The sequence below is a fragment of the Gallus gallus genome, chromosome 2 (assembly GCF_016699485.2).
Source record: "Gallus gallus isolate bGalGal1 chromosome 2, bGalGal1.mat.broiler.GRCg7b, whole genome shotgun sequence".
In the NCBI taxonomy this organism is placed as follows: Eukaryota; Metazoa; Chordata; class Aves; order Galliformes; family Phasianidae; genus Gallus; species Gallus gallus.
The window spans coordinates 55512276-55539092 of record NC_052533.1 but is presented as its reverse complement, the minus strand read 5'-3'; the positions used below and the strand labels follow the sequence as shown (position 1 = coordinate 55539092).

The 26817-nt window shown below is 38.8% G+C and overlaps 1 protein-coding gene across 5 annotated transcripts in view; it reads right to left on the bottom strand.

Annotated features, from left to right (window-relative positions):
* Positions 1 to 26817, bottom strand: part of COL15A1 (collagen type XV alpha 1 chain) — a 106266-nt gene that overhangs the window by 58785 nt on the left and 20664 nt on the right. For 4 of the 5 annotated variants that reach the window (XM_004935077.5, XM_004935079.5, XM_004935078.5 and 1 more), the window contains 8 exons: positions 15159 to 15706; positions 12169 to 12243; positions 11582 to 11677; positions 9613 to 9739; positions 8634 to 8749; positions 2667 to 2729; positions 1100 to 1207; positions 15 to 77 (listed from right to left, as the gene is read on the bottom strand). In XM_004935077.5, coding sequence (XP_004935134.1) covers positions 15 to 77; positions 1100 to 1207; positions 2667 to 2729; positions 8634 to 8749; positions 9613 to 9739; positions 11582 to 11677; positions 12169 to 12243; positions 15159 to 15706 — 1196 coding nt within the window. Of the gene's footprint in view, positions 1 to 14; positions 78 to 1099; positions 1208 to 2666; positions 2730 to 8633; positions 8750 to 9612; positions 9740 to 11581; positions 11678 to 12168; positions 12244 to 15158; positions 15707 to 22016; positions 22107 to 26817 lie in introns of all 5 variants that reach the window. The other variant, XM_025147616.2, reaches the window with a different exon arrangement.

The window sequence follows — 26817 nt, the reverse complement described above, 5'->3', positions numbered from 1 at the left end:
AATGTTTACCTTACCTTTTCTCCCTTCTGTCCTGGTGGGCCAACCACACCATCAAGACCAGGAAGACCTGGCGGACGCTGTGGATGATAGCAAATCATGATGATAGCAGGTTTGATTTGATAATCTTTTTCTTAGCACATACAGGAAAATATTTTGCGCCAACTCATGAAACAGCAGTATAAAATGGTAAATGTGGTCCTTCGAATGGCACCAGGAAGCAGCTCACAAGTTCTAGCACTTATATTTCTTGTCTTCTGACAGTCTGGTTTTGTATCAAGGTATTATGTAAATGTATATTAGTAGAAAATTATATCAAACAATCACATAGAACAAAAAGTAATTAAAATTACATAATATAAATATGTTTGCATGAAAAATAGCCAATTTACGCAAATAGGTTTTGACAACACTGTAAGAAATGTGCTGGGATTGAACTCCACATGCACTTCAGCCATCCACACTTTTGGCAAACTGGTGATTGTCCCCCTCTACTCAGCTCTTGTGAGGCCCCATCTGAAGTACTGCATCCAGGCCTGGGGCCCCAGCACAAGAAGGACATGAAGCTCTTGGAACAGGTCCAGAGGAGGGCCACTAGGATGATCAGAGGGCTGGAGCACCTCTCCTGTGAAGAAAGGTTGAGGGAACTTGGCTTGTTTAGCTCGGAGAAGAGAAGGCTCTGGGGAGACCTCACTGTAGCCTTCTAATATTTAAAAGGAGCATATAAACAGGAGGGGGAACAGCTGTTTACAAGGGTGGATAGTGATAGGACAAGGGGGAATGGTTTTAAACTAAGATAGGGGAGGTTTAGGTTAGATGTTAGGAGAAAGTTTTTCACCCAGAGGGTGGTGATGCACTGGATCAGGTTGCTCAAGGATGCTGTGGATGCTTCATCCCTGGAGACTTTCAAGGCCAAGCTGGATGTGGCCCTGTGCAGCCTGGTCTAGGGGTTGGTGACCCTGCACATAGCAGGAGAATTGAAACCAGATGATCATTATCATTTTTTTCAATCCAGGCCATTCTATGATTCTATGATTATGATTCTATGATCCTGCTTTAGGGCAGGAAAAACATAAAAGCTTGTCTGTGAATGGTTACTCACTTCAGGGCCCAGTTCACCAGCAGATCCATCTTCCCCTGGTGATTCAGGAAGTCCTACATCTGAATCAGGGGCTGGTTTTCCTGGATGGCCATGCAATCCTGGGCTGCCCTGGATAAATTGATAGCATTGTTAGAATGCCCTGATATATATATCTTATAGATACTCAGTTCTCTTTTGGCCAAATTCATTTATTTATTACACTTGGAATGGGAGAATTTCATACAAACTATTCAGACTCATTTGGTCCATATCCCCCTTCCACTTCTAGTTTCACAGATGTACACCTTACTCATGATCACACTGACTTTCTCCATCCTCACTCTCTGAATTGTGCCACTTTGTAATATGTTATATTTGGAAATCAAAAAATGAAAAATTCTGTTCTTGCTTTCTGTAATCTCATAAACGTCTTAGAGATATTCCACTGATTAATCTGAAATGAATTCAGGGGATCACTGAACAAAGGAAAATGGTTAGGTATTTCTCCACTGATTTCTTCTATGCTATTAATAGAGCAATCAGGACCCACACTCATGGTTAAGACCTGACTGTGCTTGGCTCTTTTTTAATCCAGAACCTGCTTTTGTGAGTACTGTCTCTCAAAATATATCAGCTCTCAGTGAAGGGAAAATACAAGAACAATGCACCACTTCAGTCTCTAAAACAAGGCTTACTTGAGGTTGTTAACTCAGCATGGTAAAAGTGACAGATTTAGCTAATATGTTAAAGAAGTACTCATCATCCCACTTGTCCTCTTCTGTTTGTGGAGCCTGTTGATCCTGCACACAGCTGAACAGCTCATGAACCAGCTCTCAACCACTGCATTATACAACACAACCTACTGAAATGAAGCTAGATATTGTAGCTGCAAAATAAAGTGGTTTAGTTGATTCCTAAATCATGCAAGCTCTTTCTGAAGTTGAGGTAGCCACCTCCAGGAAGATGCTTTGACTACTCTAATTTAACTTGTGGCCAAGTATAAGTTAATGCCCCAAGACTCAAATTTTACCTGGCATGAATGCTCCTTTTTAACTGTTGCTGAGCCAGAGCATTTCTCTTTCCTAGCCAACCTTCATACAACAATACTATTCTTCTTCACAAAGGCAAAGATATAGGAAAGTGCAAATGACAGTCAAAATCAAGTAACAGTGGAAGGTGTTGTGTAAAATATTTCATGCAAGTAAACATACGTTTTATAGAAGATGCCCTGAATTAAAATAAATAAATGATGTAATTTGTATCTCCATTTTACTGCCTTCTCAGAACCAAATTAAAAGCATCTTCTCCTTTAAAGGGTCTTCTTGAAATTACTTCTTTTTTGTCCTCTTCCTTTCTCACATTTCTTCCCTGCTTACATACATTTACGTCTTTGAGATCTTTAAATGAAATCCCCAGTGTTTCCTACAAAGCATTTTTGAATGCTAGGTATTAAACATATATTTATATTTCTTTGGGAAACTGTACTATTGGAAAAAAAAAAAAAAAAAAAAGGATCATCTACAGTCTGGATGGGTAAAATGAAGCTCTTTGTTATGCTAATGTGAAATGAATATCACAATATACTTACTTTTAAAATCTCAATTTCTCTATCAGCATATCCAGAACCCAGTTCTTCAGGTTTCAGTCTAATCTGAAATTAAGTTAATCCAGTTTTAAAATACTGCTTCCAAAGATGACAAAAATATCACTTGTCACTTGTCAGTTGTAGCCAATACAGTTCTAGTCAATATAACTGTAGTAGAATGTCATTGATGAAAGAATTTATAATTCAACAAAAATATTTCAGTCATGTCTAGTGATTTCATACTATTGTATTTTGTAGATACCCATCTCTGCATTTACCTAGTGATGCTTTGTGAGTTGTGTCGCAGTCCTTAAGGACACATATAAAATGTAACTATTTAAACTGATTGAAGACAAAGTAGTATTTCAGACAAATTTTAACCTCAGAAAGACACTTGCCTCTATTAAGAATATAATAAAAATCATATCCAAAACTTAGCAACTGTTTCCCACAATATGTACCCTAGTTCAAAAGCCAAATTCTGAGATTCCTACAGTTGCAATCCAAAGAAACCTTTTATAATAGGAAATTGATGTTCCCATTTTACAAGAGGTTTTTTCTTGTATAATCTCTGACATTTTTGCTGAGGTTAATTTGAAGTATCTCTACTTAGGGTATTCATGACTTTTACAACCATTTATTCTTGACTTCTGTCAAAAAGTCTTCTATAATCTATCTTTTCATTCTCAACTACCCATGTGTCTTTTTCTGTAGAACTCACTAAGATAGATTTGGCCTTTATGTTTCAAAAAATCTTTTGGAAAAGTAATGTGTCTCCACATCACTCAAATTAAGGACAGTAAATAACTGGCAGACCAAACAGATCATACTTGCAAAACACTGTGCTTGCTTAATATGCACGTTGTTCTCCTCAAACAGTTGGCATTCATTTAATTTCAATTTTTTTTTTTAAGTTTTGTATATATCTGCAAGTGTTTGATCCCACTTGTTTTTTTTACCTGATACATCCGATAGACTGGATGAGGAGGAAAAAAATACACTGTTGTCTTCCCCCTGACTATCTCAATTTTGTTGCATTTGACATTCAACAATTCAATTCTGTGGAATTCTTCAGTGCACACTCTGGACATCTGTCCTGCATGATGGTCCTGCTTACAGGACAGGTGTATATTTAAAGGAGAAGTAAGTCAGATGTAAGTCTGCTTATATCACAGAGCATCTTGTCTTTGGGAGTGGAAAACTCAGCCTTCGCGTTACTCTACAAATGCATGTATGTAGCACAGGTTCCTGTCCATCCGTCCTGACACTGCAGGGACACAAGGTATGGTCTTCCCACCTTGCAGCAGGATTAAAAACAGCCTGGTTGGCATAAAGCTTTCTTAAAGAGACAGAAGTCAGAGAAATATAATGCACAGTATTAGCTTTTAATGATCTACGCTTTACCCCCAGTTGTGCCAATTTCTTATCTGGACATACATCTCTTTCCACTCTTATGAGTATTTTAATTATCCTTTCTGCATTTACATAGCAGCAAAATCTGAATTTCACCTGCATGTTGGTCTCTTGCCTTCTACATTTGGGAATTCACTGGATAAACACATTCATCCATTTTTTTTTTTTTGCTCTTTGTAGCTTTCCCAAATGGTTCCTATAGCGGGAGTGCATTTTCTTAATTTAGATCTGTTTTCACTGTCTGGCAGCATTTCCATTCCTTTTAATTCCATTCATTTCTATTCATTTTAATATATCCGCATAGCTCCTGTCAGTATTTTGTGCTTGTTTTCCTGGAATTTCTACCACTCTGTATGTTCTACAATGATGAGAAAAAGTCCAGTTTTCACATTTGGGTCACAGCAATGCTTAGTAACAAAAACTGTATCAGTTCTTTAGGAACACCTCATGACCGTATCTCTGCACAAGAATCGCAGTGAGAAAGTGACAGTCAAGGACAGAGAGATCCCTACTTCTAGTGAGATGCAGAACTCCATTCATTCCCAGTGGTGGTCTCTGTGAGAAGAGTCTAGAAGCTGTCCCATATTAGCTCCTGTTCCATCCAGTTCCAGATGGCTCCAAAATGGACCTACCGCTGCCAGAGCTGAGCCTTGAGCAATGCCGGGTGTGCCTCTGCGAGAGCATGTTTGAGAAGAGGAAAAACTCCTATGCAACAGCAGCTGGGAGAGAGGAGTGAGATCACGTGAGAGAAACAGCCCCGCAGCCACCAAGGTCAGTGCAGAGAAAAGGCAGGAGGTACTCCAGGCGTAGCGCAGAAGTTCCCTGCCGCCCAGGAGAGGCTCATGGTGGAGCAGGCTGCCCCCTGCAGGGGGACGGCATTATCCCAAATCAGCTTTCGAACTTCAGTGGGTAAAGCGCTCCCTGCGCCTCCACTTGGAATTGCTGCTGCCATAGATTGAATCCATATTTGTACTTGGATGCAACCAAGAACTAGGGATGCATTATTTTGAGTTACGGCAAATGCATCTAGAATTAACTGGGGGTCTTTTATATTAGTTCTTTCCTACTGAGGTAATACCTCAGCTAAGAACTGCTGGTTGATACCCAGTGCTGATAGGGAAGACTGCAGGCTTGTTGCAGTGTGTATCAGTCACTTGTTGTTGCACTGACACCCTATCTTTGTTCTTCGTCCTACACCTCCCAGGAACTGGGGGAGTTGACTGGTACTATTGCAACCCCATTCATTTCCTGAATATATGTCATTACTGTGCATAACCACAGTTAAGTGGGTTAAGTGACTGTCAGAATTAGAATTTGGTCCCATACTCCCACTATATGGGCATGGGACCACGGCCACCCAGTGAGTGTGATAGGATCAGCATAAGCAATTGCAAATATTAATCCAAAGAAGATGCCTGCCCAAAACAGTGACATTGGTGATGCTGCAGGGATCCCACGGAAAGGAGCAAAGTTAGAAGGAAACTTGTGAGGCACAGCAATAGGATCAGCATTCATTAGCATCTGGAAAAGAAAAGAGAGAAAACTTCCTGGTTCCACAGGAATCAAGGTTAGAGGAGGCATAGCTGGAAACAAAAGAAAAACTTTCTGATCCTACAGGAACCAAGGTCAGAAGGTAGGTGAAATTAGGATGGTTAACTTTGTACATTTTCCCTTGATTGCCTTAAGGCCTCCAGATATGTTTGTTTAGAGGCTTTCTGAGGATTAAAGGGACAGGACCAATGTGGGGCAAATCAGTCAACACTGGTTGAGTTAGGGACCACAGGGCTGGGTAGTTGCCAGTGGTGAAAAATACTCCAAGTCCCCAGTAACGCTGATGCCTTTTCAGTCAACAGGATCTGCTCTTCTCCATCAGGGACACTTTCCACACATACTCTCTCAGATTCCCTAGGGATGTGACCAAAACTGTTCTTTAATTTGGCCATCTTGGGTAGCAGAATAGGGAACATCCTTGATACTAACATCAGAGTACCCGTCTTTGCCCTCTTCATATATATACTGAGTTTTTATTAGAGGGCAGAGAGTGGTCACTGGGTTTTCTAATTTGTCTTTCTGGGCTCTTACCTCCTCTAAGCTTTCTCTCAGATACAAGCCACTCTCTTGGGGAGACTACCATTAATCTCCGTCTCATTTATCAGCTGTTCTCTAAGGGCTTGCTGAAGGAGGACTGTTGAACGTTTTTCTTTCTCTAACTGTCCTGTAAGATCTTCTACTTGGTCCTGCAGGTGTATGATCAATTCCTGCAAAGATTGGGTTTCTGCCATGTGCTGCTGGTTGTGGATCTCTATGGCAGCAGTAAGAGCAGCTCCTAGAACTGCACAAGTGACTGATTTTCCCTTTCCCTCCCCCATATGGGTTTGCTTGTGGAGGGAATTTATATGATCCACAACTCCTTTTAAGTTGTACCAATTACTCCATGCCCACTCCATCCTCACTGGGGAGGGTTTGGCATAATGTTTTTCTAAGAGGTCAAAGAGCATATTCCCACCCTTATTCTTTTTTTTTTTTTTCATTAATAATCATGCCTCAAAATGTGGAGCAATCTCTTGGGGGGGGGGGGGGGGGGGGGGAAATATTCTCAACAACTCAACAATTTGCTCTTTACACCCTCAAGAGGTACACACATATTCTAAAACTCAAAAATGAAGTGATCTCCTCTGGGGAGAAACAGGTATTATCAACATATCAGCAGTTTGCTCCTCACACCCCCAGAAGGGTACATACATATTCTAAAAAGACAATCCTCTTACCTCAGGCTCTATCCCAAGGGGTGCACTCAAATTCTCACAGGACAACACTCTTGCCTCAGGGTATATCCTGTCCCGTGAGGTCAATTTAAATGTCTCAGTCCAATTATTGGAGGAGATGGTTCAACATACATATACCCAGAGGAAGATTAAGACAGGAAGAGGCCAAATGCTGTCCAGTGATTTATTGCAAATTCTAAGCAGCTAGGGAATGTGGGGAAGATGGGGAAGTTACTGATAGTAAAGAGAGAAATCCTAGCAAATGGTTTACAGAGTGAGGATAGTCATCGCCAGTGATCCAACAATGAAACAACATAATTAAATAGAAGGAATTAATTTTGGAGCAAACGTCATATATTTGCTGCCATATTATTGGTAAGTAATCTATCATAATTATACCTGTTGCTATCATATTGATAAATTTTGAACTAGTAAACCCACCTTTGTCTCCTCAGTTCAGCAATATACAGGTACACACAATTTCTAGATTGTTTTTCTGTCAGGAAGGACCCTCCTAGGTATTTCTACTTGGACATTTACAAAACAAAACAAAACAAAACAAAAAAAAAAAAGAAAGAAAGAAAGAAAGAAAGAAAAAAAAAAGAAAAAAAGAAAAAAAGAAAAAAAGAAAAAAAGAAAAAAAGAAAGAGCCTGATCTGGATTTTTGGAAGGCATCTCCAATAGTTGAAAGCGGTCCAGTTATTTCCTCTTCTAGAGCACTTGTAAAAAATGTACTGGCAGCCTATAAAGAGGCTAGGTATAGAAGTAAACAGCATCTATTCATGTAATTAATCTAACACAGAGATGAATAATACAAGGAAAACAAAAATATATCAAGTTGCCTCAATTTTGATCCTTTATAAAGCCTTCTAGTTGTACAGTCTCAATATTTCATCAATCAAAGCATCTTTTACTTGTAAATATCAGGATACCTGCCAGTTACATTATTAATAGTTTTTCAGCTCCAGGTTCAGTTGTCAGGACGCAGATCACGCTGCTTTCATAAAGGAGTAAATAGGAGTTGCAGACACTCAGGAGTGCAATACACTCTGTCATTGCTTTCTCAAGATGCAGAACATAGGATTTACATCTTGGATGGTCATTCAAGTAAAATTGAGTTTATAACTACACATGTTCACACTAGTCTAAGGACAACTAGGGAAAACCAGTCGCACGCAAGACAGGCATGGATCCTTCTGGAGCTTAGTCTGCTTCCGTGTCACTTTTCTACATGGATTCAACTGCTAATAAGACATTGACATAACAAAATGCTTCTTTGCATTTGGTCCTTCGCACAGAAGTACTTGAAGAGCACCCAAAGAGTGTCCTCCTAAATCTATTTATATGCCACATTTCTTAAAAAGAAAGCAGGACTTCCAGCTGTAAGGTAATTACTCTGGGGTAGAACGAGATGCCTAGTTTTAGCTAATTAAAATTCACGAGCTTTTGTGGTGAGGATTTATGTTGGTTACTTTTTTGTTTGCTTCTCACTCCCTTTAATGCAAAATGGAAGTGGTTCAAAACTAAAAGAAAAATTTTATTTGTGTATTATAAATATAAATCCCCTCTCAATGGTAGAAATCATTATAGATCCAAACCTTGGCATAGTGTGAACACTTTTCAATTTGCTGTAATGAGAGGACATTCAAGAATGAACGAAGCAACTTCTGGTTTGGTATGCTGCTATGACGTAATAGATAAAGGCAATAGCTCATGAAAGCACTTAAAGTTCACGTTTTCCTGCTCTTGAGTCAAAAAAAGATAGGGGAGATATTAAATCCATTGTACAGACCTCTCTGCTCACTCCTAGCGAGACACTAGCACCAGAGCTGTCTTCTTCTCTTAGGATTTTCTGCATGAGAGCTGTAGATTCTCTGTTGCTTTGTCCAGTTTCCACAATAACTGAGTCTAAATAAAATAATCACTTATTACTGAAAGATGGAGGAAAATCACGCTCATTCAGAGGTTATTTATCTTAACATTCTGATTGCATTTAGTTACAAGAAAAATAAATGACTTAGATTATTACCAAAATACACAGAGAGAAACATTCCAAGAATTGGTATTAGTCATTTTATAATTCTGAAATATTTACAAGGACAGAAAAACAAAAGAAAAGAGAGAATAAAATTATATTTTAAAAGTTTACTTTAAGTATACAGACTGTATTACAAATTCTTTACCTCAAGATCACGTCTAACAGTTGCCTATTTTTCAGCTCTGTAATGCCAAATGCCATGCTTCTCACTGACCTGAGCAGAACAGAGAGGACTTTTCTCCTTTCCTTCCCTTTGCCTAACTCCTGCACAGTGTTGTAGAGTTGCAGCTGTAGCTCCACATCAGCTTTGTTTATTTATCTGTCTATCTATTTACATTAGAAATTTTAAATATAAGCTCTTGTCCCATGACTTAAATTTCCACACTATGGAAGGGTAAATTTATTCTCTGCATATTTCACAATGACTGATGTAAGCACTCATATGGACTGAAGTGAGAGATGAGTTGAATGATGACTGTATTTGCTAACACTTATCTTTGCTGCTGTTAAGAAATTGTAGTGTCACAGATTGCAGTTTCAGTGTTTGAGAAGCCAATCCTTTTCTAACACACAAGATCCTCAAAGTCTTAGGATTTTCAGTTTCTGACAGCACCTAAAATATGTCAGTGACTTTTAACGTATGGGAAAACTATGACCCTGATCTATGTAACATGAATGACAACTCTTCCTCCCATGCTCCAAAACAAGAAAGCAAACAAAAAAGAGGCCATGCCTTGTTCTTTGATTTTAGCTGGTTCAGAGGTTTCTTCTGCTCTGTGATGTCCTGAGAAATCGTTTTCTTCCAAATAAGATAATATGGTTGGAGGTGCTTCCACTGCCTCAGCCAATGAATCTTCAGGCTAAAAAAGGTAAAATCCCCCCAAAAAACAGTTTAGAAAGAAGTCTTAGCACATATTAAAAAGCAAGAATCAACTGATCATGTTTCTCAAAGCATAGTAATCAAAAGTTCTACATTTATGAAGTAAACCAGAAACCCAGATCTCTCCCAAATAATACCTTTCAGTTGCGATCATTACAACTGAAATTTACTAATTGTCAGTAGATACACACTCTTTATTTTAAAACTATTTATTTCACCTCTTTTTTCTTCCTCACAATACACATTTAGCTTCTGCCTAGCATCAGATGTCACACAAATTTAGTCAAGATTTTGTGAAAAGCTAACGCAGTTAGATCTGTTCTTCCAGACCAGTGATGTACACCTGTCATGCCCATGGAGATGGAAAAAAAATACAAGGAATATAAAGGTACTACTACCAATCTAAGCCTGAAACTGTCTTGGGGTATGAGTGATCATTTTTGTAACCTAGTGTAATCTGTGAACAGGAATATAACTAGTTTACCCCCCTTCAGGAGTTAGAGAACTGGAGTTCAGCTCAGTGCCACGACAATTATTTTATGGGGACCTAAATTTTCTATTTAATTAAAATTTAGATGTGATAGATGCTGCCATGGTAGCTTGGAACATTAAGGCCAAGAATTCTGCTCTTGAACCAGATCAACAAGTACAACATTTTTTAATATGGCTTGCTAAAATATTTCCTGAATGTTGTGTTTTAACCCCAGTAGCCATATAAAGCTAAAGCTAATGGGGCTTATTGGGAGGGCTTTAAACTAGTTCTGAAGGGGGGTGGGGTGATAGTGAGCCTTACCATTATAAGGTGTGGGAAGGCATAACTGTATTAGAGGGATAGGGTACTGGCAAGGGTCTTGAAGGACCCACTGCCTTGAAAGGTGCTGGTGATGAGGCAGTGACTGCTGGGGAAACAGAAGTTAATGGGGAAAATCAAGGGAAATGCCTAAAAAGAATTAAGGAGTTATCTTTTAAGGAAGTGATAAGAGCAGCTGCGCAGCTGAAGTGCCTCTATACCAATGCATACAGCTTGGGAAACAAACAGGAGGAACTGGAAGCTACTGTGCTACTTGAAAACCATGATATAGTTGTCGTCACCAAAACCTGGTGAGTTGATTCCCACTACTGGAGTGTGCCTATCGATGGCTATGAGCAGTTCAGAAGGGATAGGCAAGGAAGGAGGGGAGGAGGTATTGCTATCTACATCAGGAAAGGAATGGAATGTGAAGAGCTGTTCCTGAAGAACAGTCATAAAATAGTTTAAAGTCTGTAGGTAACAGTTAGAGACTGAGGCAGCAAAGGAAGCCTTGTGATCGGTGTCTGCTGCAGGCCACCAGATCAGGCAGAGCCTGTGGGTGAGGCCTTCTACCTCCAGCTACAGGAGGCATCATGGTTACATGCACTTGATCTGGTGAGGGACTTCAACCATCCAGACATTTGCTGGAAAAGTAGCACAGCACAAGTTCTACTTCTTTTTTTTTAAATTCTTTCCCACATCCCACTGGAAAAGGAGAGAGTAAGTGAAAGTCTGTAGTGCTTAGCCACCTGTCATGTTAAAACACAACAAATGAATATTCCGGATAATTGTCATATTTGCATTCTTTTCTTGTTCTTATACTCTTCTCAAGGCACTTGTTGGTCCTTATCAAATAAACCATCATTTTGATCCAGTGTAGTGCAGTCATTCTTGTGGATGAGTATTTATTGTTCCCAGAGGTGCCTTTGGAAGCTGCTATAAAGGAAAAACTAGTGGCAGAATCTACACCTTACTATATGAAAAAGTAATATTAAACCTAAAAGGTAGAGTGAATAAATCCAATAAACATACCCTTACGAGAAGGTGAGAAGGCACAAGTTCTTCTTGTGTCTCAGGAATGCCTTCATATTCTTGAACACTGCCATTGCCACTGATGTCCCCTGAAGCCTGTGCAAAATCCAGTCATAACAGCTGGTTCATAAACGTCAGAGGAAAAAGCATGTTCTCCAAGGAATGATCTACTTCAATGCAGAAAAAAACTGACATCTGTGTATGTATGTATTTATGTGTATATTTATTTATTTTCCCAAGTTAGTGAAGTCTCAGTCTCATTATAATGTTAACTCGTTTCAACACTTAGGATATTTCATGAAGATGACCTATTAGATAAATGTGAAACACTGTTCAGTTTCTCAAAGATGTTACAGATAAAAACGACGTGTTTTTTTGTTTGTTTGTTTGTTTTAAATCACAGTTTTACAAACTGTGCAGTAAAAAAAGATGAGAATATCTCATACAGAGAATTTAAAAAATTGTGCTGTGTTGACAAGAGGATATACTACATTTAGGCCTATGAAAAATATCCTGTGGTAAATGACTTTGAAATCAGATATACAGGCACTGAGAATAGATAAAGAAGTGTTTGTAAGAATACTCACATCTGGTTCATCATCTTCACAATGATCTTCAGTAGCTCTTGGGTCAGCTCTGATTGTCAGATGTTGAATTGAGCCCTACATGAAACAAGAAAAGCAGTTCTAGGAAGTAATATTTCATCGAGTATGCACAAAAATGAAAAACAAATTGAAAACAGATGATAAAACCCTCTACTTGCTTGGAAAATTATCTGAGGCATGAATTTATTTATTTATTTATTTCAAATAAACTTGATTTGCAAGTGTAAATATGTTTTCATGTTCTGGTCTTGTAGCAAACTTCGAAGCTGCCAGGCTACCAGTTTTAGGTCAAGAGAACTGTTACACTGTTTACACACTTTGTCTTCCATCTGAAAGAGTTCTAGATTCTGACTAAGAGTTTTTGAAGTGCTGTCTGCTGTTTTTCCTAGTTAAAAAGTACATTGCTACTGCAAAAATTGCAAGTGAAAATCCATAGAAAGGAGCCGAAGGATTGTGAGGGGATACAGGTAAGTGTTGAAGAGATGTGGGGAGAAACCAGCTTTAAACTTCAAATCAGAAAGAAAGGAGGTGGGATTTTTGATTAACGAACGTTTCTGAGTTGCAATTTACATTTCTTACTCTGACATGCTGAAGAAGCAGAAATATTCATTTTAATAATTTAAATCTTGTCTTTTCAATTACAAAGATTCCAAGAAATGTGGAGGACATTCCCTTGTTATGAGGTTTTACGGAGTTAGGCATGATAGACACATAGGGTAAAAAGACAAGTATGGACATCCATCACGCATGATCTGTGTCTTCGTGTTCCGTTCACTACATATTTTGCCTTCCTACTCTTGCATTTTCTGTAGGCAACAGTTTGAAGAAGCTGCCAGATTTAGCCTTTGTCTCCACATTACTCCTAAAAAATGTATTTATCTGGTGACTTCAAGGAACTAGCATATTTACACTATGCAGCAACATTTCGATTGTGTTGTGTGCTGTCTGTGGTCACAGACGCATAGTAGATCTGCTCACTCAGAGATAGAGAAAGCCTGAGTCTTAGTGAGGAAAATTGCAACAATTGTTGAGATAAGAATCGTAGTAGGGTTTGCTGTTGTTTAATACCACAAAATTAAAAAACAAACAAACAAAGAGACAAGAAAGGGAATTCCAGTGTAAGAGCAGCTGCCATTTGTTTGCACTGCCATGTCCTACTTTCTGGCTCCCTATTTCAACTGCTGCTGTCTTCTCTCCCTTTCCTAGAAGCTTCGGGGAATTATAAACAAGGGAATATTTTGAAGGCAACATTTCTGCTGGATTTCAGAATATTTCAGAAAGGAAAAAGAAACAAACATTGAGGTTCTTTAGCTGTCCTCTAACCATCAAAGGCCATGAAACTCATTATGTTGGTACTTCCTGAATTTGCAGACAATCTGAGATAACAACTCAGTGATTTGAATCACCTCGTTTCTCCTAAAATTAAATAATGGCCAAATCACCCATATATTCCAACTAGGAAAGTAATGGTCAAGTCTGTCACTGTACAGAGGATGGGTATGAGGTACCATAGACCCTCTCTAGGTCTTGTCCCTGCTGCTGCTTTCTCTGTTAAAGCTGGTTTGCAGAATCTGTTATCATCACTAATTCAGCATGATTTGGATCATATCTTTTTTGCACTTTTTTTTTTTGCAGGGACAAGGGTGAGAATTTCCTTTTTGTTCCATAAAATCTGATTATAGTTATGCCCTTTTGTGTTCAGCAACCAGGGCTTTGGACAGATGAATTCCTGTGAGCCAGAACAAAATAGCAAGTGACATACAGAGACATTTGTCCAATCTGCTATGAATTGTTTCTATTTGGAGCAAAATGTTCTTGCCTGAGCAGCTAATCAACAACTTAATTTTTCTGTTCAGAAACAATTCTGACATATGATGCATGAAGAAATAAAAACACAAGGGCACAGTGTGAACTAAAGCATACGTCACAACTCAAAGCAATGAAGCAATCAGGCAAACGGCTGAAATTTGTGTGCTCCGTATAGCATACAAAAGAGCCTGTTTCAATGGGAAATGCCCTAGGGTGTAATCCACTACGCATTCCTTCCACAATATTTACAGATTTATTGGTGATAATCTCAGAAACTGATTATCAGACATAAGTTGTCCAGGTAGGGTACCTAAATCAACTGATTTTCTTGAACGTTTCTTATTCCTACTTCGTTATCAGGAAGTCCCAGTAGTCCAGTCATTCTAACTGTCTAGGTAGGGTAGCATGAGCAGGCAGTTATCCTACATATCCCTTCCTACCACTTATTTGCTACTAATCAATATATCCCTGTAATTCCTAGGTGTAAGACTAGACAGATAAATTATACAGACACATTATTTTTGTTGCTTACCTACTGGAGCTCACAACCTGTCAATACACTTTAGCTTTGGAAAGACTATCTTGTTTTCCTAAAGCAAATACTTTTTAAAGCCTTGTGCTGCTCTACTAATCTTTGGGAAGAGGTATAAATCTCACAAACTACCACACAATTTTTGAAGTACAGAAGAAGTACAAAAGCAAGACATAAAATGTGTGACATTTCCATTACAGTTTGACAATGAGTTGGTGACCTGCTCAATAACCTTGGAAGCTCAATGGCTGAGAATTCCATTCTGAATACAGCTGAAAGATGCTTACATTCAGGTTTTGCAATAGTGGTTAAGGCCCATTCCATTTTTCTAGAACAACTGAAGAGGTTCAAGTAGTATATAAGTTGTAGAAGCAGCTTTATTTTACATATATCTTTCTCTCTTCCTGATATTGTGTGAAATAAACATACCTAGCCAATAAGAATTTAAAATATTGAATTTTTACAAAGGTATTATTCTCAGAAATTAAATAAATGTATACACTGAAATCTGCCTTTCAGATAAAAGACTATACAAATGTAAGTTATATATTTACTTTGATATTCCTAGTACAAAAACTGAGCATTGGGCTCCATATCTGGATCAGATGTGAATTTATTGCAAGGTACTTACTGTGAACTTTTCCAGTCCTGTGGCTCCTGCATTACCAACAAATATCCCAGAGCCAGATTCAAATACCAAGGCTCGATCCGACCTCTGAAACTGAACTCTCTGATACTCTTCACAGTCCATGAACAAAGCAATGTTATTTCCCTGAACAGTCACTGTAAATCTATTCCACCTATTAGTCATCACTGGCACTTTAAATGAAGCCGCTTCTCGGGAGATACTAGAGCCAGGTTCAGTATAATACATAATTATTCTCTGGGTGCTCTCATCAACTGGTGAAAGTCTAATTCCCAAGTAAATAGTTTTCTGGAAGGCATCTGTTATTGCAAATAGCACTCCTCCACGATCACTGTTTGGTTTCACTGTAACTACAATTGCAAAATCTCTATAGAAAGGCAATGGTATTATAGCACTTGTCAATCGACCAATGTTGGCATCTGTACCAAAGCTATACGCTGGAAAACCTCCGTAGCCAGTGACAAAGTAGACAGAAGGAGGGAGTGGAACTCCTATTAACTCTGTGAGATCAAGATGTTCTTTTGAGCCTCGTTCTGTAAAGTACGAGAAAAAAAAACATGTTATTTATTCTTTATGTTCACAGCCCATTTAATTTTAATCATTTCATGAAGATCTTAGAAACCGTAAAGCAGTGTTAAAGTACCACTGACATGCTGCTAATGCTTTATGCCCCAGTTCAATTAGTGCTTAAACATGTCTAGCTATGGGAGAACTTTTGTTATTTGACTGAGATTACTCACATGCTAAAAAAAGGTCCACATAAACATTTGGTGAAACTGGGAGGTAACAAGTACTTCCTACAGAAGATATTTTACTTTAGCTGGCTATAAACTGCAAATAAATCTTATGCAAGTGCTTACAGTATGTATTCAGCAAAGATTTTCTCAAATTAGATGAGAACAGAGAACAAGAAATCTCTACAAAGTGAACAGCATAGTTTCAGTGGGCCAGGATAAAAATTGCAGTGGGCTTGTTGTAACCCTTGCAATTAGCCCAGCTTCCAGAACAGATTTCAGATTTTAAGTCCTTTTTTCCCTCAAATTTATCTCTTTGTTTCACTGTATACATAACAAAACCCTTCAGCAGTCAAAATTATGTTTTGAAATGAGAGAATTTCTGCTTCAGCAAACATACAGAATTAAATATCTCTGGCAAACAAGCCCAGAGATCAAATTCCTTCCTGGCAATGCAGTAACGATGACAACATCCAATTTTAACTAAAGTTTTGGGCAGGTATACTTTAACAGTATAACAGAAAAAAAAAAAAACCCATACAAACTAGCATCCAACTAAGAGGTAAAAAACAAGCAGAAAAAGGTGCCATTTTCAATCCCAATGAGTGATTCACATTTGAATCTATTCAGAGTTCCACTGAAATCTAAAGCCTTTCCCTTTTTTTCTTTGGACAGAAGTGTCTTTGCAGTCTCCCCTAACCTTATATTTTTAATTATCTCATTCTACCTAAAAGTCTCTGTTCTTTAGGTGAGTGTATATTTTCACTGTTTTTAGAACATTTATGCTATGCAAAAGCAAACAAAGTTCTTAGGGTATGTCTTAATGTAGCTACACCCTATAAAACTATAATGACTCGTGCTGTAAACTCCAGTAGCTAGGTAATTGTTGACTTTCTCAGCAGACATGAAAAAAATTACTCTAACTGCATGAAATTCAGGTTTTTAAATCACTTTCAAGTTCACATGCACCCTAGCTTCTTTCTAAATTCTTCTTCTTTCTTGAATAACTTCAAACCATAGATAAAAGAAGGAATGTATTTGGAATCGTGCAATTCCTTTCTTTCTCTACCTCAAACACAAGTTTACCACATTTCTCATATGAAGTACATCACACAAAAACAGCAGCATGAAAAACATTTAAAAAACTACAGATGAGGCAAACAGTCTTGAAACATTACTAAGAACAAGTTGAATTTGTGATTCATGCCTCACAGTTCCGTTTGTCTACCATGGCATGTGTAAAGAACATCTTCCAAGTAATCTGTGGTGTTTAGGTACTTTTTGGTACCTACTTGGCCTGTCGTTCACCATGGCTACCACTACTGGTGTTCCTAAGGCTTTTTCTTGTGACAACATCTCTGTATTATGAAAATTGATAAAGATAGTGGATGACGTGGCATTAAGCAAAATCAGCTTACTCAATGGTCACTTCAGTATCAACACAACATGGGGCAAGCTGATGTCACCTATGGTAGGCTGATACCACCTATGTTACCTATGTTAAAGAGGCCAGGAGCTAAAAGCAGACCGCCTGTTTACAAGTACAGATGAGAGTTAGTCCCTAGATCTTTTTCTGTAGAAGTACTTACAGAAACTGAAAACAAGCTCCCAGTTCACCTGAGGTGAGTAATGTTGAGGCACATGGAGCCGGCTTCTACTTCTGCCTGCCTGTCCCCAGATTCTGATGCACTTTATGCTGAAATTATCTGCATACACTACAGTCGTGGTATGAGCTGAATTTTTCTGTCTGTATGTAAACTAATGGGGTGTACATGGTTCAGAATAGGTAACACTTGGTTTCCTAGAATCTGTGTTCTAAGGCAGTATTTTAATTTCAGCTCAGGACATCCTGGCAAACTGAAATACCTAAAGTTCATTTCCATAGGACCTGTGTCTACTTCCAATAACTGTAGTATCTCTACATCTCCCTCTGCCCCACTGTTCCAAGCAGTATGTTTTTGTACTAGCTAATCAACTCAGGCATGATAATTGGCCATCCAGAATGAGAAATTGAACAATTAACCTCACAACTTTCACCATATCTTCTCATTAAGGTACTAAGGTGCTACTATCATATCATGAGGTTGGAGGTTTCAAGTATATAACAGGGTGGATGCCTATTATCTACTTACGTAGGGAATCCTCTGATACAGAGGACTTAATGGGATGAAAATAAATAGAGAAAAGGACAAAATTATTTGAAATTATGAAAATTTTACTGACAATGCCACCTCTTTGCCTGCAGTCTAATCCCTCAAGGGAGACAACGACCTATCCTCAGGCTGACAATTTGAAACGAAACTGTACAAAACATTAAAAAATGATAATAGGGAATAATATAAAAGTTGGTTATAAAATGACTTTTTGTTCCATGATTTTTAAACATTCCTAAGTCTTTCACAATGTATATATTTTTGCAGTGTGGATTGATACAGCATCTTTCCTTTTTTAAACTTATTCAGCTACTGTGACTGCAATAGTTATATAGGCTGAAAAAATCCAAATGGAATAGTAATGGAAAAGGTATGGTAGTCTATCCGAACCCCGCCAACAAAGTGAGCTGAAAGACTTTGCTTAAAATACCCAGTAAAAGTCAGGTAAAATATGTACAGATTGCACTGTGTTCTGAAACCTTGCAAGATGGTTCTGATGAGAGAGGGAGATAGAGAGAGGTTTTTCAGCTAAACTATACTTCTGTTATTCATAACTAATATGGAGTACCAGACTAGGCTATGTGTTGCAGTGTTTTTCATTGTCCTAGTGTCACTGCAAAGATATAAAAAAAAGTTTACCCTGTCCCAAAGATGAAATCAATTATAATCTCTTCTCTTCTCTGGGCATTAGCTTCAACATTCACTTGCTTCCAATGACTGGATGAAGTCTGAAGTTCTCCATACATAAATGATTTTTAGCAAGTATCAAAGCAATATTTAGAAACAGAAAAACTAGCTCCTTATCTAGAAGCTATTTTTCCTCAGACATCTTTTTCCTTTTCATCTTTAGGTGAAAAGAATATTAAGAGTTGTGTTTATGGTGGTTCAACACTGGTAGGTAGCTTAGCTTTAACATGTTGTCTCTCACTCCAACTCCTCTAAAGGGCAAGGGGTGAAAATGTGTTGAAAAATGCTCACATGGTGAGATAAAGACAGAGATCACAGATCAATTATTGCCACATGCAAAACAGACTAATCATAAAAGAAATGAGAGTAAATTATTGCCTATTGATGACAGACTAGAACAGTGAGAACTGAAAATAACTCCTTCCCATCCTCCCACTTCTATATCCCTCCCCTTGAGAGGAATAGGAGAACTGGGAATGGGAGTTAAGGTCAGTTCATACAGTTTCATCTTTTCTGCTCCTTCCTTCTCACTTTCTTCCCCTGCTCCAGTATGGGGTCCTTCCCATGGGATGTCCTTCCTGAATTGATCATACATGGACTTCCCACATGCCACAGCTCTTCAAGTACTGCTCCAACTTGGGTCTGTACCACAGGGCCCATCCTGCATAAGCAGATCCCCCCAAACTACGGCTTCACCATAGACTTCTCTGCACAGGCTGAAGCTCTAGCATGGGGTCTGCTCCTTTGTGGGCTGCTCCATGGACTGAAGAGAAACTTTAGTCATTGTGAGTGTCTACTATCAACCACACTCCCAAAGCAGGAGCGTGGATGAATTGCAAGCAATTTGGATACATATGTTGCCCTGGTCTTTTTAGGAGATTTCAATTTCCCAGACATAAACCAGGAATATCAAACTGCTGTTACAATCAAGTCTGAAGAATTCCTAAAGCACACTGAAGACATTTTCCCGTGATAAGTACATAGTGAGCCAACTAGAAAAGGTGATCTCCTAGCTCTGTTTGAGAATAGAGAAGACCTTGAGGAGATGTGATGGTAGGTGGCAGTTTTTGCCACAGTGACCATGAAATAATTCAAAATTTTTTGGTGTAATGAGAAGTGAAAGAAGTGAAGAAGTGAAAAGAAGTGAAAAAAGTTCAGCAGATTTGCCAGTCTACAGCTTAAGAGAACAAACTTTAAGCGACTAAGGGAGCTAGTTAGCAGTGTTCACTAGGAATCAGCTCTAGAGGGTTTAGGGATCCATGAGAACTGGTTTCTTTTCAAGTACCACGTTTAAAAAGACAGGGAACAAGCAATCCCATTATGTAGCAGGTCAAGCTATTTATAGCAAGCCATTTTATCGAAGACCTCAAGCAGATTAACTTCGGAGTGGAGGCTTGTGATAAGAGACCTTTAGCAGAGAGTTATAACCATGGCAAAACCATAGCAAAATACCATGAGAACAAGCACAGGGAGAGAGGGGGTGCTCCACCTCCGTCCCTTTCCTGAGCAGAAAGTGCGGAGCCCCTGATGAGAGGTGACTCTAACATGATGTGAGCTAAGTCAGTAGTAAGGGCAGAAGCTCCCCACATATACAAAGGCAGTCCCTGGGGGCGCAAATAACTGGAAGCACGGCAAACAGGATAGATAAGCAGGGCATTGCATGCCAGTAAATCACGACCTGGCAGTTTGCATGGAAGTTCATGTGGGAGGGCAAGAAGGGAGGATGCAGTTTCCTCTCCCCACTTGAGAGGCCAGCTCAACCAGTGGCCCTCACCTTTTCAGTAGAACTAGACCTAGCAATGGTCTACACTCAGCCAAAAGGCATTGCTAAAAACAACATGGCTACTCAGACCAATCACCTACACAAACATACAGCTGTCCAGGTCTCTGGCTGCAGGGAGTGCTTGAGTGTTGATCTGCCTGGGGGTAGGAATGTCCCACAGAGGGATCTGAATAGTCTGGATTGATGGACTGAGGCCAATTGTATGAGCTTCAGGAAGAGCAAGTACCAGATGCTACACTTTGGTCACAGCAATCCCAGGCCTCACTACAGGCTTGGGGCAGAGTGGCTGGAAAGCAGTGTGGAGGAAAATGACCTGAGGGTTTTATTTGACAGCAGGCTAATCATGATCCAACAGTGTGCCCAGGTGTCCAAGAAGGTTTGTATCAGAAATAGTGTAGCCAGATGGACTAGGGAGGTGATCGTCTCCTTGTCCTTGACACTGGTGAGGCCACACTTTGAGTACTGTGTTTAGTTTTGGGCCTCTCACTACAGGAAAGACGCTGACACCCTGGACCATGTCCAAAGAAGGGCAACGAAGTTGGTGAGGGGTCTAGAACATGAAACTTATGAGGTATGGATGAGAGAACTTGTATTGTTTAGTCTAGAGAAGAGGAGGCTCACAGGAGACCTTGTTGTACTCTACAATTACCTGAACAAAAGCTGTAGAAAGGTGAGAGTAGACCTCTTCACCCAGTTAGCTAGCAATAGCACAAGAGGTAATGGTCTTAAGTTGCACCAGGAGAGGTTTGGGATATTAGGGAAAATTTATTCTTGGAAACACTAGTCAAGCATTGGAACAGTCTGCCCAGGGAAGTGGTAGAGTCACTGTCACTGGAGGTTTTCAAGAAAAACGTAGATGTTGCACTGAAGGACATGGTTTAGTGAGCCTAGTGGTGATGGGCTGATTATTGGACTAGATGATCTTGTAGATCTTTTCCAACTTAGTGATTCTATGATTCTATGAAGGCATGTCCTATGTGGCCAAGTACACTAGGGTTGTCTAGTCAGGAGAAGAGCAGGCTCAGGGGCAACTCATTGGTATCTCAAACTTCCAGAAGAGAAGTACAGAATGAGGTGCTGGTCTCTTCTCCCTGGTCACTAATGACAAGACACATCAGAATGGCACAAAGCTGCACTGCAGAAAGTTCAGATTGGATATTCAGAAATATTTCTTTACTGTGAGAGTGGTCAAGAACTATTGCAGGCTTCCCAGAGAGGTGCTGATGCCAGTTGCCTGTCAGTGTCATTTGTATAATGCCCTTACTAATATATTTTAACTTTTGACTACCTTTTAAATGGTCAGGCAGTTCAACTTGACAACCTTTGAAGATCCATTCCAACTATGTGTTGTGTTCTGATCTATTTTATTATTTTCTGTTTATTTTTCAGAGTGTTTTTTCTCCAGATCCATGCAGAAATCTCTTTTTTACAGTGATGCTGTAAACCCAAAAGGAAGGCTGCAGTCAGTGGGAGCTGTAATACTTACACGGAGAATCAGGCTCAGCATTCTTTTCTGCAAAATGTTTTTCAATACTTTTTATCAGCTCCCGCTGTTACGTCATTATCACTCTGCCCTCTATTGGACAAAAAAAACAACCATGTAGTTCTTGTAGCTAAATACAATTAATTAAATATGCATCTATATTGCACTGAATATTCTTCCTATTTTTCTCCCATCTGATCTTGCTGGAGAAATGTTTCATTACTGTGTTTCAAGCTAATCAACAGACTTGTTTTTTTTCCATACAAGCCCTTTTTTCAGTTTTTCTACTATAATCACGTGTTTGACTGCTGTTGGCTGTTCATCTAGAACTTCCATATATATATATATATATGGAAGTTATAAATATATAAAGTATATTTATATTTATACATAAATATATAAATATATATATTCCTATATATATATTATTTTTTAAAATATGACTGTTTGTTTATAGAACCATGACTTTTTAATATGCACTTTTACTCAATGAACTGTCCTCCTTTGATTATAGAAGTCTGTTTAAATGATAACCTTTCTTTCCAGCCACATAGTATAGGTTATCAATTATAGCATAGGCATTAAATAGTTACTGTCCTTTTTTCCTCAGAACAGATGAGAGGTCAAAGTGGAAAATATTTAGCAATTTGATTACAGTGTGTGTTAAAGCTAACAGAGCTATTAACCAGTTGATTGAAATTCATCAATTGTTTGTTACATTATTTAGGACAATCTTAATGACTTTCTGTATTTAATATAAACATTCACAGTGAACCACCTACTTTAATAATCATGAATGATTGTGTGCATAAGTGTGTATGTGACTGTAAAGAAAAAGAAAGAACCCCAAAGAGTTAGGACATGGGAACTATCTATTAAGGGGTACCGCATACAGGTATATATGTGGCCTACAAGGTGTCATACACAAGAAGCACGGAGGGTAATAACAAGTATAGTGAATGGTCACAAGAAGAAAGAGTACTCTGATTTTCACATGCAGTAGTGCAAAATACAAAGAGAAATTAATAAAGATTCCCTTTGCAGAAAAAGATTCCATACTTACAGGAATATTTCTCCATTAAGAGACATTCCAAAAAGCACAGTCTACCATCCCTCCCATCCCACCAAATTTTCCCTCTGAACATTGCACAACATGAATTTAGAAACCTACAAGGACAACACAGCAGGACACAAGTAGTCTAGCAGACTTCCCGGGTGCATTAACAATAACCTGCTAGTAGATACTACTGAGGATCTGATGAGAGTATGCTAGGCCTCATACTACAAATAAGGAAGAAGTGACAGGGGATGTGAAAGTTGGGGGCAACCTTCACTGCACTGATCACAACATGTTCCAGAGGATGAGAAGGTGAAACAAGGAAAATGCAAGTATTACACCAAGATATCTGAGTAGATCTAGCTGCTTTGAGCAGGAAGCGTTGACTAGAGAGTCTTCAGAGGTTTGTTTCAACCTCAGTGATTATTTGATTCTATCATTCTAAGCACATCCATAATGTCATAGTAGTAATTCCACAACCTTCTGAAAGAAAAAGTTTGAAGCAACCTACATTTTTAGTATTTGCACCTGTATTCTCACAACCAATGTGATAACAGTCCTGCAGCAGTGTAACAAGCATTTTGTAGATCTATCCCTGGCAGTCACAAACTTTTCTAAAGATGAAGTATATTTCTTTCTACGTGCTGGAATTGTTACTGTCATCATCTGCTGCCAAATTTCTGGATGAGGATGTAAGTGATTCCTCCACACTTCTGTTCGGTAGAAGTAGTCACGTGACATCTACACTCAATAAATTCCTCAGGCATATACAATATACCATGCCTAAACTCTTTTCTTTACACTTTTCATTATTGCTTAACATTAAATACGAAGGCTACTCTGAAAGTAATACCTCCTATCTTATTATGTTGTAACTTGTCAGGTTACAGTGATGGAGAATACTGTCATTATTCTACTTTAAATATTAGTAACAGTGAAAATCTAAAAAAGAGTCTTTTGGAAATCTGAATTCTTCTAATTTGTACCAATTTCTAGTTTTTGGAAGTATCAATTCTTTACCCTTTCTCAATACTTCAGTAAGATTATCTAGTGACTTGCAACAGGCATCCACAAACACTTCCAACCTGTTACACTAGGAATTATAATTTTAATTACTTCCTGCCTTAGTTTCATCTTCTTAACTGACTTCATGATTTGAGTTGGTGGAGTGCATGAACTCTCTGAATCTATTTCTCTCCCTCTGTACCCACTGAAGAAAAGACTGGAAAAGAAACAAAAGTTCCTCTTCTCTCTTGCCTTTTCATATTTAGATGACATGTGCCTATGGACAGTTTGCAGCTGTTGTTGCTGTAAACTAAAGCTAGCTTTAATTACTTGTAACATAAGTAATCATGTATTAGCCACATCAGATAGCAGATGTACCATAAAACTTCTTCCCTGAGAAAGGAAAACTGCTTGTGATCTCAAGTAAAGAGTTGCTCTGTAGCATCAGGATGTGTTTAGTTACGTGGAAGACTTCTGCTTAGGTCAATCTTGCTTTGAATTAGCATGCAGCCATTTTCCAACTTTGGTATCTGAAGTACCACTGTGAAGCAGAGACTGTTGTTGACAACCCGTATCCTGACAGATAACTGAGCTTTGTACAGAGATTTAATGTCTATTTATTATCATAGAATCATATAATGGCTTTAATATTATCTAGTACCAACCTCCCTGCCATGGGCAGAGTTGCCACTCACTATCAGGCTGTCCAGGGCCCCATCCAACCTGCTATCAATGCCTCCAGGGATGGGGCATCCACAGCTTCTCTGGGCAGCATATTCCAGTGCCTCACCAGTGAAAAAAATGCCCCCTAACATCTAATCTAAATCTCTGCTCTTTTAGTTTAAAATTGTTCCCACTTGTGCTATCACTATCAGACTGTAAAACATCAGTCTCCCTTCTAATTTTAAGCTCCCTTTAAGTACGGGAAGACCACAGCGAGGTCTCCTCAGAGCCTTCTCTTCTCCAGGCTGAACAAGCCCATATCTCTCAGTCTGTCTTTGTAGGAGAGATACTCCAGCCCTCTTCTGAGCCTGCTTCAGCAGCTCCACATCTTCCTTGTGTTGGGGGCTCCAGACCTGGATGCAGTAGTCCAGACAGGGCTTCACGAGGGCAGAGCAAAGGGGGACAATCACCTACCTCACTCTGCTGGCCACCCCTCTTTTGAGGCAGCCCAGGATACTGTTGGCCTTCTGTACTGCAAGCACACATTGCTGGCTCATACCCAGCTTTCAGCATACCAGAACCCTGAAGACCTTCTCCAGAGGGCTGTTCTTAATGAGTTCTTCTCCCAGTCTGTACTCATGTTTGGGATTGCCATGACCCAAGTACAAAACCATGCATTTGACCTTGAAAACTACCTACCATTTTTTCATTCCTATTGAGTCTCAAGGGAGATACTACACAGCAAGATCCCCTGGCTCTGCTGTGCACAATTTTGATCTTGACAAACAGCAGCAAACTAGGTATCATCTGCAGTACACAGCAAACTCACACAGTCCTTTACAGAACAGAAACCCTGATATGTATTCACTTATGCCATCTACTGAGACATTTACATTCATAAAAGCAGATGTTTTATAAAACATGATAGATGAAGACAGGAATATGCAGAAGGCACTTCCGCAAGCTCAATTTAATATGGAGTTTAAAATGTTTTCACCAGCTAGTAGACAATACAGATCAGGTTATCATTTACATTCATTAACGGTTCTGTGTATTTTCTTGTGTTATTAATTTTTTATATTTTTTTGCTAATTAATGTTTCACATTTAAATAAAAAATGATTCTGTTCTGCTAGGATATATTGTTTATCATAGAGGTAAATTTTCCCAGTGAAGTTACTTCTGAGAACTTGGGTAGCATTTTAACACATCCAGCTCGCTAAGTGCTATCTCAAATGAGCTCTGGCAGCACAGCAAAACATTTTGTTGATTTTTTAAGGAGAAATCTGAACTGATCAGTAAGTTTGCCCGAACTTTAAAATTACAATACTTTCATTGATCACTGCCCTTTAAAAGAAGTCAGATTTTCCTTAGAGTCCTGTTAACTTATTTTGACTTCTGTAGGAACAGGCTCATAAATTTCAACAAATGTGACCCTTGATCTTGCAAAGATTTTAACACTTTTTATACCCTTTGAAAATGTGTTGATCATGAGTAGCAAAATATCATAACAGAATCCTAAGCTCAGCACATTTTTAAGAAAGGGCTACCAAGCTTTTCTTCTGAAAGTAAGCATATAAAACTCCAGATGTCTAACCCTCTGGTAACGCAGCTCACGTTTCTTTATGCCTAATGCTGACACTCAATAGATCACAATAAGGAGCCTTCTTTGCTGGATTTTAAATCAGATTACTACGCCTGACCATAGGAGGCAGTCTGCAGGTAATTATACCACAATCCATGTGATAGATCATTATTGCCTTCCTTGTCTGAAAGACTCGGTTGTGGGAGAAATGGTAAAGCCAAAGAAGGTGAGGAAGATGTTTTCAAAACAAAAAAATGCTACATAATCAAGCTTTATCAAGTTAAAGAACATTCTCAAGGCAATACTTTCACCCCTAATCTTGGATATGGAAGAATCTTAGTTTCAGCTGAGATGGAATTATTTTCTTAGAGTGTCTGGTATGATGCTATGTTTTGGTTCTAAAAGAAAAACAATGTTCGTAACACACTGATGTTTCTAGCTTCCTGAGAAGCGGCGTTGTATAGAGTCAAGGACATTGCTAGCAAAAGTCTCAAG